The following is a 12,684-nucleotide window of genomic DNA, read 5'->3' on the forward strand; positions in this document are numbered from 1 at the left end:
AGGGTCGTGTGCTTGATTTTTTTCTAGGCTGATTTGAAAAAAATGGACCTCACGAAATTTTTCGTAAGGGGAGCCTATGGGCAAACAGTTGTAAATGTACATATGGCCTATGAATTGGTGAAATAAAATGTATGTTCCGTGTGCTTATTTTCGAGATATTTGACCATGATTAAAGTGAACCGCACATTTCATGCTAATTTCAAGACATTATTTTGAATTATTTAGTGTGTCAGATGTTTTAATATCATATTTTAACTTTAGAAAGATAGTAGCAGTGCCAATGTAATACATTAACTCACATGTTGCCATTTATTCATAAAATGATTTTTATTTCCGTACGACGAATCCAGGTTTTATTCTACGTTTTCCGGATAAATGACGCTACGCCATCGCTTCCGGTTTATCAAACATGCAGAACTACCTTAAAGTGTGTTTAAAATGTATAAAGGTGGAATATTATCCTGTATGGAACTTTTTATTTGCTAAAATGTTCAAACCTTACTATTTTTGCTAATATCTTCATATTTAAACAGGACTGGCTTTTAAAACTTCTAAACAGATAAACTAGAACAATCAGTGTTTTGCCAAAGTCCATGCACCAGTTCTTTTTTGTTTGAACAGAAGTAAAATGACGCTCAATGCCTGTGAAATAATCCTACACTGAAACATTAGAACAATCCACTGAAATGATTGAGTGGATACTTACATCACAGTATACACGTTTTGTCACTCCAAGTTTCAACACAAATATATCAAATGCTTTATCCAGGACTCCCATAACCATAGCTTTCTCTTCTAGTGGTCCAGCAGTCTGTTCGGATGTAAAGGCAGAATTACAAAGAAATACAATCCTTCAATATTGCCAACTTGACAAACAGTCAGGTCAATCAAGATTGAGACTTTAAAATTGAGGAGAAAGTAAGAGCAGACATAATATTACATATTGAAGGTTTTCATCTAAGACTATTAACAAGAACTGTCGGAGGACAGCAACGCTCGACTATTCAACAGCCTTGTCAACTGAATGAATACAAAAGTCGAAAAAGGGGCATAAACAGGGTTATGGAACCTGCACAGTGCTTATCAGCTCATGACAGTGGACAAGTCCATTCCCATTAGTAGGTACTGAGATACCAGCTTACATATAGGAATTTCACAAAAAACCGCTAAGTTGAAAAAGGGGCATAATTTTGTAAAATGCACAGTAGAGTTATTGAACATTTGCACTGCATGTCATATCATGACAGTGAACAAGTGTGTGAAGTTTCAATCCTTTCCCATTAGTGGATACTGAGATACCAGCTTACATACAAAAACTTAACCAAAACTGCTAAGTCCAAAAAGGGGCATAATGTTGAAAAAAAAATGCAAAGTAGAGTTATGGGACCTGCACACTGCATGTAAGATAATGACAGTGAACAAGAGTGTGAAGTTACAATCCATTCCCATTAGTGGATACTGAGATACCAGCTTACATACAAAAACTTAACCAAAAACTGCTAAGTGGAAAAAGGGGCATAAGTTTGAAAAAAACAAGTAGAGTTATGGGACCTGCTTAGTGCATTTCAGATCATGACAGTGAACAAGTGTGTGAGGTTTCAATCCATTCCCATTCGTGAGTACTGAGATACCAGCTTACATACAAAACCTTAACCAAAAATTTCAAAGTCAAAAAAGGAGCATAATTTTGTAAAAAAGCAAAATAGAGTTAAGAAACCTGTGCAATGTAAGTCAGTTTATCACAGTGAATAAGTGTGTGAAGTTTCAATCCATTCCCACATGTTTTATTGTAATTACAGAAGAGTTTCACAGTTTCTAAAAAGGCTTTAAGACAAATTTTACCTTAACAAAAACAGAAAAGAAGAGTTCACTGCTAAGTTCTCCGACTCTTTTGGCAGCTGTTTTCTTGTCATTGCTGTGGTCTGCAAGCTTCTGGATCTCTCCTGGACTCCTTGATGGCTCTCTGATGTAACCTGAATGTCAACAACAAAATGCATAATCTAGTCTCACTAACCTACTTTGTTACTTGGAAATTTAACCCTTACCCTGTTAAACTTCTATAATGAACCTGTCCATCTTTTAATTTGGACAGTACCATTAACTGTTAAAAGGGGTGCTTACCAAAAAGATACCGACTGAATGGCAAACAGTGCAGGCCATGATCAGACTGCACGGATGTGCAGGCTGATCTTGGTCTGCACTAGTCGCAAAGGCAGAATCACTAGCCGCCAGCAGGCTAAGGGTTAAAGATGTGGGTCAAAAGTTAAAAAAAACTTTGTTTGGAGAACAGTTCACAGAGTGAAATCTTGCAACTGGTCAATTTCAAGTTTGAGATTAGTATCAACCATTCATCTTCTTCAGCAGGACACTCAGTACATATAAATTGCAAATCAATTAATAAATTAGCATATTTCTTTACAGTAACTTCATCACTTTTCACTCATTTTTTAAGAGAATGGACTATTACAGGATACAAATTCAGACCAACTTTAAATGTACAGAATGATGCAGAAGTTATTTTTTCATTGTGCTCTGCCAACTTACCAAATGAAGCACCCAGTAATCTATGAACCAAAACATCAGGATATCTTCTGATAGGACTAGTAAAATGTGTATACAATGGTACATTGAGTGCGTAGTGATGATACAGGCTTTCATCATCTATACATCCTGTACAGAAATACTTTGCATTCTGAAACGGTACCAACTGTAATTATTATCAAGAAAAATTAAGATCATTCAAAACAATTGGATTCCCATATTCTGACATTTTCTGCTCTACTGCTTTGTTTCCAACAATTTTTTTTATAAATTTCTACTGATGCATGATATACATGTAATACAAGAAAAAATCTTTTAAGGAAATAAGTCATTGGGTTTGCGATTCAATACTCTCTGAGTACAGAAACAAGAAACTGCGTTCAATAAACGCTTGATGCCCCCGGTGGCATCCTTGTCGATACAAAGCAACCCAAGTCCAAAACGAGGTCAAACTGAGGTCAGGTGATGTCTGAAGATGAGGAATGGTCACAGGTTACACCTGCATTAGTATCAAGTCATTCTAGTAAGGGGTATTGATGCTAGATGAAACGAGCCCATTTGGTTAACCTCGTATGGACGGACGGACGACCGAAATGGAAGAGAGGGCCGTTTCTTTTGTTATTTTCTTTTTTTTGAATAGGGGGCCCTGGCCCTTTAATCTATTGTTAACGGACTGAAGCTATTGTTCTCTTTACCGTTAGATGGCCCTCTGTTTCTTTTCAGTTGCCTGGACAGAGGGACAAACGGACAGATGGACAGACAGGACAATCACTATATGCCTCCCACATCAGTAGATGCCGGGGGCATAAAAACTGCCTAAAGATTTATTTCTGCTGATAAGAGCATAATTAATCTAGTTACCTGCATTGGTTTAGAACACAATGCAACTAAAACTTGCATCCTGGCCTTAGAATCATCATCATCCCCACAGTAACTACGCAGTGATCTCTGAAAACACATAATATACTTCTAGATACCTGGCACCTGGCAAGCCCAGAACCATACAATAAACACAGGTTTAAAACAAATCTGTTTATACATGTATTGATAAATACAGTAGTTTACATTTACGATATGTATTTTACACTTTTTCATGCTTTACAATACTAAGCAGCTGATGTAAGTCTTAAAGCTAATACATCTAAGAATATTATACACATTTTTGTTAGGTCTAGGTCATATGGCAACTTTCCAGCTTCTGATGGTGAAGGAAGACCCCAAAGTGTCCCTCCGAGCAATATTTCAAGCTAGGCAGGCACCTGGGTAGAACTGACCTTCTGTAAGTCAGCTAGATAGCTTTCTCACATAACGTCATAATGACCCAAGCAAGACCTAACCCAATGAGGTGAGGGGTAAATGATTCCAGGTCAGCAACCTTATCCTTTTGACTACAGAGGCCCTAAATAAGTATTTGAGCCGTGCCATGAGAAAACTAACATATTGGGTTTGCGACCAGCATGAATCCAGTCCAGCCTGCGCATCCGCGCAGTCTGGTCAGGATCCATGCTGTTCGTTTTTAAAGCCTATTGGAATTTGAGAAACTGTTAGTGAACAGCATGGATCCTGACCAGACTGCGCGAATGCGCAGGCTGGTCTGGATCCATGCTGGTCGCAAACCCACTATGTTGGTAACTACATGTGTAAGGCTTCTATCTGTCTTACTATTATTGTCTATAATCTTCAGTTTTCTACCTACTAAGCGTACTTAAGTATGTAAAACAGAGTGAAACAACATTCTGCTTGAGCACCCAGGCTTGTTTGAGCAATTCATGTTGTCCCTAACTGGTTTCCTTATATTTTCTATGTTTGGATCACCTGAAATCATGTATTACTTGAGAATTCCGCAATTCATAAACACGCATCTAAATGTGCACAATTAAACCTGTATATAATGCAATTCTTTGGAAATACCAAATACATTCTTTGTTAAAATACCTTGGAAATATAAGAATGGAAAATGAAGCAAGTGGACTTTACAGCCAATGACCTCTGTTCACAGGTGACCTTAAATAAAATTTTGGCTATCAGAATTCTAAACAAGATTTACCTGTATTGCTCCAGCACTTGAAGTGTCTATATGAATTCCTAGAGCGCTACATTGATCTCTCTGAAATATACACACAATAATGATAATGCAGGTTGAATTAATTTATTACTGACAGGGTACCATCAACTACCAAGTCTTAACAGCTAATCTGGCAGAGAAATTAGGAATGAAGTCAGCTGTTCTCACTGGTTTCATAAGCAAGTTGTAAAACCTGGGAGTTACTTACTGTGATAAATAACACTTCAATATAACAGTTAATTCTAAATACAGTTTTATGTAAAATATATATACCCTCTCACACACAAAAAAAAATCTGATAATACACATCATGCCTTTGATGGAATACAAACTGGTGTTTTGGTCTAGAATAATGTCATTCTACATTAAAGTTGGAAGAATTTCTTCTGCAGTTACAAGACTTCATAGATAGAGGTTCAGCTGTAGCAGATGCACAAATTATAGACAGTCATACAAGTTTGTGCAAACTGTATTAAATAAAACACATAGAAATTGACTTACCAGATTTTCCACCATTTTCTCTTGCGGTGGTGGATGTCTTCTAAGTAATGCTTTATCAGGGAACTCTCTGTTGATCTTGTCAGCCACTGCCATATTAGCCAACAACATAAACTCTTCAATTAACCTTAAACAGAAAACATCACAATGTACTACATGTACAATAATATACAAGTACCATTAATTAATGTTTGTTTTTGAAAAGCTTTGATACATGGCTGAGGATTCATTATCACATTTTAAGGTATCAGGTCCTCAAATAAGCAAGCTCTATATAACAGTGGTATTAAAATATTATATCAAATATTGAAGCCTGGTAAGCTCATATAATTTTGGCATCATTTGCAAGTTATTGTCTACTGAAAAAGAAAATATGAATTACATGACAAAAATATGTTAAGGAATTTATATTTTTTTACTTCATGGTTTTCAATGATATTTCAACAAAAACCCATTTATTACAGTGTAAGATTGATCATTTCACAGTCAAAAAACATGACTGTAGTGAAGCATGCATATTATTATGGTAATCTTATTTACTAATTCTTGTTCAGCAGACACACCTCATTCAATTGATACAAAAAAACAAGTAGCTGCGTTCAATACCCCCGGTGGCATCCTTGTCGATACAAAGCAACCTAAGTCCAAAACGAGGTCAAGTTTAAGGTCAAGGTCAAACTGAGGTCAGGTGATGTCTGAAGATGAGGAATGGTCACAGGTTACATCTGCATTAGTATCAAGTCATTCTAGTTAGGGGTATTGATGCTAGATGAAACTGTCCCATTTGGTTAACCTTGTACGGACGGACGGGACAATCACTATATGCCTCCCGCATCAGTAGATGCCGGGGGCATAAAAAACATGAGGTCAACAGGCATCAAAATGTTACCATCTGTGGAACTTAAACAAAGCAGTGTTTTTTTTTAAATTCTTGTGTAAGAGTGTCATCTAAATGGTTGGGGTGGGGTGGGGGTAATACAGCATAAACAGGAGGTTGAAGAATTTTGAATGGTTAAAGTTATAACAATCCAAGACATTTTTCTGAAGTAGTCTAGTCACTCCTGATTATACAAGCTACCAGCATGCACCTTAAATAAGATGACCCTGCAAAATATGCAAACATCACTGTCACACAATTTGGCATCTTTAGGGGAGGGGAAAGCATACTACATTTAGATTTAAGAGGGCAAATTCCTTCCAATATCATAAAAAACTAGAGCTATCACTAAAGGTGATGAATGCACCCCCTGCATGCACTTACACAGTACATTGCAATTTGATGCACACAAGACTGCATAATTATGTGGACTGTATGTATATAGACTGTATGTATACAGTATAGTAACAAAAAACAAAGTCCCATAACTATGCAGAATATTTATCTAAAAGAACGTAACATGCACCATGCACAACTAGGGTTGGTACTGATCACTTGAATGTGTGAAGTTTCATTAAATTGTGTGCAAGGGTTCGGAAGATTAGGCGCGCACTAGACTGCATATGCAGACTGTATGTACGTAGTATGTTAACAAGAAACAAAGTCCCATAACCCTGCAATTTTTGTTGCTGAAAGAACCTAACATGCCCCATGCACAACTACTGTTGTTACTGATCAGTTGTGTGAAGTTTCATTAAACTGTGTCATGGGGATGAGGAGAGATGGTGCGCACAAGATTGTGTCTATGTATATAGAATAGTAACAAAAAACAAAGTCCCATAACTCTGCAAATTTTTTTCTAAAAGAACCTAACATGCCCCATGCACAACTACTGTTGTTACTGATCACTTGTGTGAAGTTTCATTAAATTGTGTCAAGGGGGATGAGGAGAGATGGTGCGCACAAGATTGTGTCTACAGACAGACAGACAACCTGAAACCAGTATACCCCATCTTACAATTTGTTGTCGGGGGGTACAACTAGATGCGTGTGCATAGGCCACTGATGCCCCTACATCCTACCACTGTACATCGTTCCATGAGTGTGGGGGGGGGGGCGGGTAATTACAGCCAGACTTCTTTAAGCTCTTGACATGTTTTTTATTTCTAAATTACCTGTTACTATCCCTCTGTTCATAAACCCAGTAACCATTAGGTAATCCAGAATCAGCATCTAGACTGTACTGTAGCTTCAACTGGTCTAGCCTCAGTGCACCTCCATCCATCCGTGCCTTTCTAAGGTTTACAGCTATCTGTCAAGTAAAGTTTACAGTTAATTACATCTGCTTGTTTTGTTGAGAATAAAGTCAAACTAACGTAGTTCAGGCCATATGGCGTCTTTCCATATTTAAAACCAGAAGACCCTCCTGGCATTATTTCATGCCAAACATTTAACTTCCACAAACCATCTGGATGGCTTCCTTAAAAGATGGGATTTAAACTCACAGAGTAGAATGGAAAATGATTTAATGTCAACTATCTTAACAACTTGCTATCTTAACCAGCCACTATCTAAAAACTTAGCTTCACTTGCCTCTGTAATTATATCTGAAGTGTTTATTCAAACTCATATACTAGTTTCAACTGGTGTGAAGCTGACAGAATGCCACTCACTTATCTGGCTGCTTAACACAGATCAGACTGCACCTACCTTTTGAAGATTAAGCACTCTAGATTTGATATCATCTACCGTGAAGCCTTCCGATATAGGGGGAAGCTCTTCCTGTGTCCAATTACGTTCTGGCTCCTCAATGAAACCCTAACATATATAAAATGGCAAAAGCAACTTTTGAATAACTGAACAGTGTGTAAATTTGGACAGTCATATAAAAATTTACATTTTAACACAGGTTAACACAAAGAAAACCATACTGGATAAATATTGGAAACAATCTTCTTTTATCACACTCTCACAATTTACTTGTGATATGTTGTGAAAAGTTTTACAGCATATCTGAAACAACCTCTAGTACACCTACTGAAACAGGCAATACTGAAGTGGTTAAGACATGACCCAGCTATGCTCAAGTAATACTGTGTTCAAAAAATATTAATAAGTTTGTTTTAATGACTTGACCATCCATTATTGTATTTCTGTCATATAAAGGCAGTAAACTAAACCAAGTTCCTGGATTTCTTCCCAGTAATAACTGGATCTTTCCAAATGAATTTGTTTACTGAGGTTCCCACGTACTTCAAATCCCTATTGACTAAGCAAAGTCCCTTACACATATCCTAACACTGAAATGAAAGATAACAAAACAGAATTATTACCTGGGCATGGTCATAGGCCAGTTTGGCACAAGATCTAATAACTGATCTGCCAAACCATTCCTCTTCTATCTGAAACACAAATAAAGTATAATGTATATCTAAACAACTAAATCATAATCTTGTCTTTTCAGTAAACAATGAAACACTGCTCTCTCTAGTATAGACAGCCGGAGTAACCAGGCTAGCTCGAGCAATTTGAGTTGTCCACAGCTGCTTTCCCAATATTTTCTGTTTGAATGACACTTGAAACCATAGAGAACTTGATAATTTTACTGATCCCTTTGCAACTTTGAGAGACTGAGTTTCACTGTAACTATAAAAATCACCCATCAATGCTGCTGGTCAAATCATCTACCCATCCTTCAGAAGCAGACATGTTTACATGAAAAATCTTTCAAACTCAATCATGATCAAACAAGATAAAACACTCCGACTTAAATCAAGCATAGTTTTGAATCAGCCAATGACATAAGCCATTAAGTCTGTTTAAGTCCTAAAAAGGCAAAGGCATTATGTCTGATGTGTAAAATAGGGTTATTATAACAGTAGCTCGATCTGGGATGCTGTATTCGGCTCGAGTGGATTTTTGCCAGATCAGATCTCACGAGGCACACAAGCGCCAAGTGTGATCCAACTTTGCAAAATCCACGAGAGCCGAATACAAAATCCCAGATCTAGCTACTGTTAATATAATGACCCTTTTATTATATACCTCTACCTTTTTGTTTGTTGTTTTGTTTTGAACGAAATCTTCAAATGGCAATGTTCCTCGATATTAAAATGGAACTAAGTGAAGTTGTAAGTGCGCTATTTATAGAACTGTGTCAGGTCATGCATATTAATGAAAATAGTCCCGCAGCATACCATACGGAAGGTACAATACGAAATTTAAAAGGTACAATACGGAATTTTTTTCTGCCTGTTCACATTTAATTGTGAAATACAATGCAAATTTTTTACAGAATTTATTATAGGTACATGTATATAATAAAACAAATTATTTACCAAACGGCTGGAACAGCAATGTCCCAGTGAGTTGTAAGAAATGCAGATTATAGTTACCAAAATTAGAAAATTACCATGTTCACCATAGAAAGGTTTTATTTAACAAAACTGCACTGATTACCTCTCCTTCTCCTGTAATGACCCATTCCACTGAGAAAGTGAGTCGGTCTACATCAGGATTTAAACTACACAGCTGCTCACACAGTAACCTTGGTAACATTGGAATAACCTAGAAAATAAGCATGTACTTTTAACTCTTAGCCTGATAAATTTCTATAATGAACTTGTCCATATTTCAATTTGGACAGTGAGTGTTAAAAGGGGTGCTTACCAAAAAGATACTGCTTAAATGGCAAACAGTACATATCTTGATCAGACTGCACCAATGTGCAGACTGATCAAGATCTACATTGGTCGCACAGGCAGAATCAGTTGTATCCAGTATGATAAAGGTTAAAATGGTATATTTGATGATTTCTTGGTAACAAGAAGGACACTGTGGTCCTATGTCACTAACCTGACTGATGGGCTAAAATAATTCATCTCAAATTTGTTTAAAAACTGTATCCACTGAAGTCCCCTCTCCTTTAACTAAAATTGCTAAGTTAAACACGGTTTTGGATAAAATCCCAGTGTAGGGGTGCTTTACATTTGGAATACTGAAGAGTCAAGAGATGCTTCAGGAAATGCAGCATGTTCTGAAACATGCACTATACTCTAATTCAAAATTACAAATATTCTTCTGGAGGAATCATCCATATGGGTAACCTATGACATGCATGCACACACCCAAACAAATATATCTTAAATGGTCAGAGAATGCTTCTAAATTTTGAGCAAATCTATATTCTACATGTTAAACATCAATATTCATGGGTGAGTAACCTTAATGGATTTGGTTGATGCAATAAACATGGAAACTGAATCCCAATTGTCATAAGTTGAAATCCACAGAGTCATATTCTACAATGCCATTTTGACTAAAACCAAGATATATCTTAAAAGGTATTTTTCAACTATTTTCACTTCTTTCCTTATTCTTTATGCCAAAGAGTATGTTAGTATGACAGTTAAGAATGTATATTTATCTTGAATTAGAAACTTTAACATAAAGTACCTTATGCACCAGATAGACACTTGTGGATCTAAGGGCAGCAACTCTGTCAAGAACTGAGTTCTCCTCCAGGAAATAACTAACATCTGCTATATGAACACCAACTCTGAACCTTCCTGCAAGTAAATATCAACTAATGAAACATGCAAGAGAATTTTTCTTGAAAAAAAAAAAGCACCTATTTGCAGTCTTCCATTTGAGTGCCAAACTTTTTGACTTCAATTCAGGACTAGAAAGAAAACTGTCATAAAATGATATTTACGCAAAGTTTAGACAGAATTATTTGCAAAGAAAGGAACAGATATGAGACAAAAACTTTTACATTCTTAAGTAAAGGTTTAAATTGCACTGCACCTACATTATCACCATATCTTATTCATTCATACATAAGCATAAAATTCACTACTTTGAAATCATTAATATTCGTGGGGGAGTATATTTGGTGAATTTCAACGTTGGATCAATCCATGAAAACTTCCCTTTTATTTTGTCTTTATGATCTGACAACCACAAATTCAAGCACTCATGAAACTACCATTTTGGAAGAAACTACGACATTTCGTGCCAACAAAATAACACAATTTTACAATATCTGAATTCCGCAGACTCAATAAAATTTATGATGGATTTATTTTTGCTTATATTTTCAAATACGGCTACATTGCATACAAAAACCAGTTTTGCAAGAAACCAACCACATAATAGGAATTCTCAACACTAATATTGTTCATTAAATAGAGAAATAAAAGCTACGGTAACCTCAATCTTCAGTATACAGCAAAACGATTTTAGCAATATGTTTAACAAATTTTCCCAGTCTTACCATCTCCGAGATCTTCACACGACACAGCATCGTCAAGATCTCTGGCTGTGGCAGGATCTATCGTGAACACGCAAGATGAACGGAAATCTTTCCTGTACTCAAACTCTTCCTCTGGTATCTGCCATGGACTTTCTTGTGGGAGGCAGTCCAAAGCCTGATAGAAATATACAAATTTTCTTATGCATATTCATTACTAACATTATGCGACACTAAAAATTCAATATACATCTATCAGTGGTGGTTTAACAAGAACTGTCCACAAGACAGCACACTTGACTATTCAACAACTTCCAAAATGAACACTATCCATAACTTGGCTAGACTTATTCAACTGAATTATTTCATTACAATTTATAAAAAATTAAAACTTTATCATGGCAATGGTAACAACTTACAGGTAAAACTTCAACCAAATTTTCTAGGTCAAGTAAGAGCCATAATTTGAATTAATTGCAACTTGTGTATGTAAGTATGCTTGATGAAAAAGATGTCTTAATAACATGTGAAGTTTCAACTGTTATTTGTGTCAGCTGCATGTAAAACTTTAACTGAAGTTGAAAAGGGGCCATAATTTGTATTAAATTCAAAGCAGAGTTATCTCAATGTGGTTATTTTAGTATATTTGATGACTGGGGAGCATTGTGTGAAGTTTCAATCAAACATGTATTTGTTGCTAAGATACAGCTTAATAGTTAGTTGCACAGAATTTTTTAAGTCGAAAAATGTCCTTTTGTTTTCTATTCAACCAAAAGTTACCTAACTTGATTATTTCAGTAGGTCTGATGACTGTGAAGCATTGTATGAAGTTTCATTCCAATAATTGTAGCAGTTAAATTCCCCTGTACATGTAGATATATATGTGTTTGAACACCAATGATAGGTTTACAAGTACTAGTACATTTAATATATAACATCAAAACTTAATTGTTCTGAATTCACATTTCCTTGGGAACTTACATTTATTTCACAATGCTTTGCTACAGCATCAACCTTTTGTAGCTGTATACAGTATAACAGTTTTGCACTGAGGTAATGAATTTTGAACATTTCACATAGCTTTAGGTCATCAAGTTATACAATATAATACTGAGAGGTTGGTAATTTACCTCCTGTGGGAAATCGTCAAAGTCAACACCATTTTCAATAAGCATTCCCTCAGTTTCTGGTTCTATCTCTCCTGCTTCACCTAAACTCTTTGCTAAGCATCTGAAATGGAATGTTTCATTTAAACTTTTTAACCAGACATCTGAAAATTGTAAATCACTGAACAGCTAATCAATTTTTATTGTTTACAAGATAGAATTTAATTTAAAGGTCCATTACTAAAACCCGAACGAGTATTATATGAAAACCAGAGTTTGTAGCTGAGACTTCCTATTTACTGAAAATATGGCCCACTGCATCGGTTCTGACCAAATAGTCATGAAT

The 12,684-nt window shown here is 36.0% G+C and overlaps 1 protein-coding gene across 3 annotated transcripts in view; it reads right to left on the reverse strand.

The window, feature by feature from the left end:
- The window catches only part of LOC123527106 (DIS3-like exonuclease 2), a 51,478-nt gene that overhangs the window by 4,084 nt on the left and 34,710 nt on the right, over positions 1-12,684 (reverse strand). For all 3 annotated transcript variants that reach the window (XM_053523114.1, XM_053523112.1, XM_053523113.1), the window contains exons 17-29: positions 12,363-12,462; positions 11,257-11,410; positions 10,437-10,549; positions 9,441-9,548; positions 8,315-8,383; positions 7,692-7,799; positions 7,157-7,293; positions 5,108-5,231; positions 4,589-4,648; positions 3,403-3,489; positions 2,545-2,692; positions 1,843-1,973; positions 707-811 (exon numbers count right to left, since the gene is read on the reverse strand). In XM_053523114.1, coding sequence (XP_053379089.1) covers positions 707-811; positions 1,843-1,973; positions 2,545-2,692; positions 3,403-3,489; positions 4,589-4,648; positions 5,108-5,231; positions 7,157-7,293; positions 7,692-7,799; positions 8,315-8,383; positions 9,441-9,548; positions 10,437-10,549; positions 11,257-11,410; positions 12,363-12,462 — 1,444 coding nt within the window. The remainder of the gene's footprint in view (positions 1-706; positions 812-1,842; positions 1,974-2,544; positions 2,693-3,402; positions 3,490-4,588; positions 4,649-5,107; positions 5,232-7,156; positions 7,294-7,691; positions 7,800-8,314; positions 8,384-9,440; positions 9,549-10,436; positions 10,550-11,256; positions 11,411-12,362; positions 12,463-12,684) is intronic.

Source organism: Mercenaria mercenaria, chromosome 14, assembly GCF_021730395.1.
Source record: "Mercenaria mercenaria strain notata chromosome 14, MADL_Memer_1, whole genome shotgun sequence".
Lineage (NCBI taxonomy): Eukaryota > Metazoa > Mollusca > Bivalvia > Venerida > Veneridae > Mercenaria > Mercenaria mercenaria.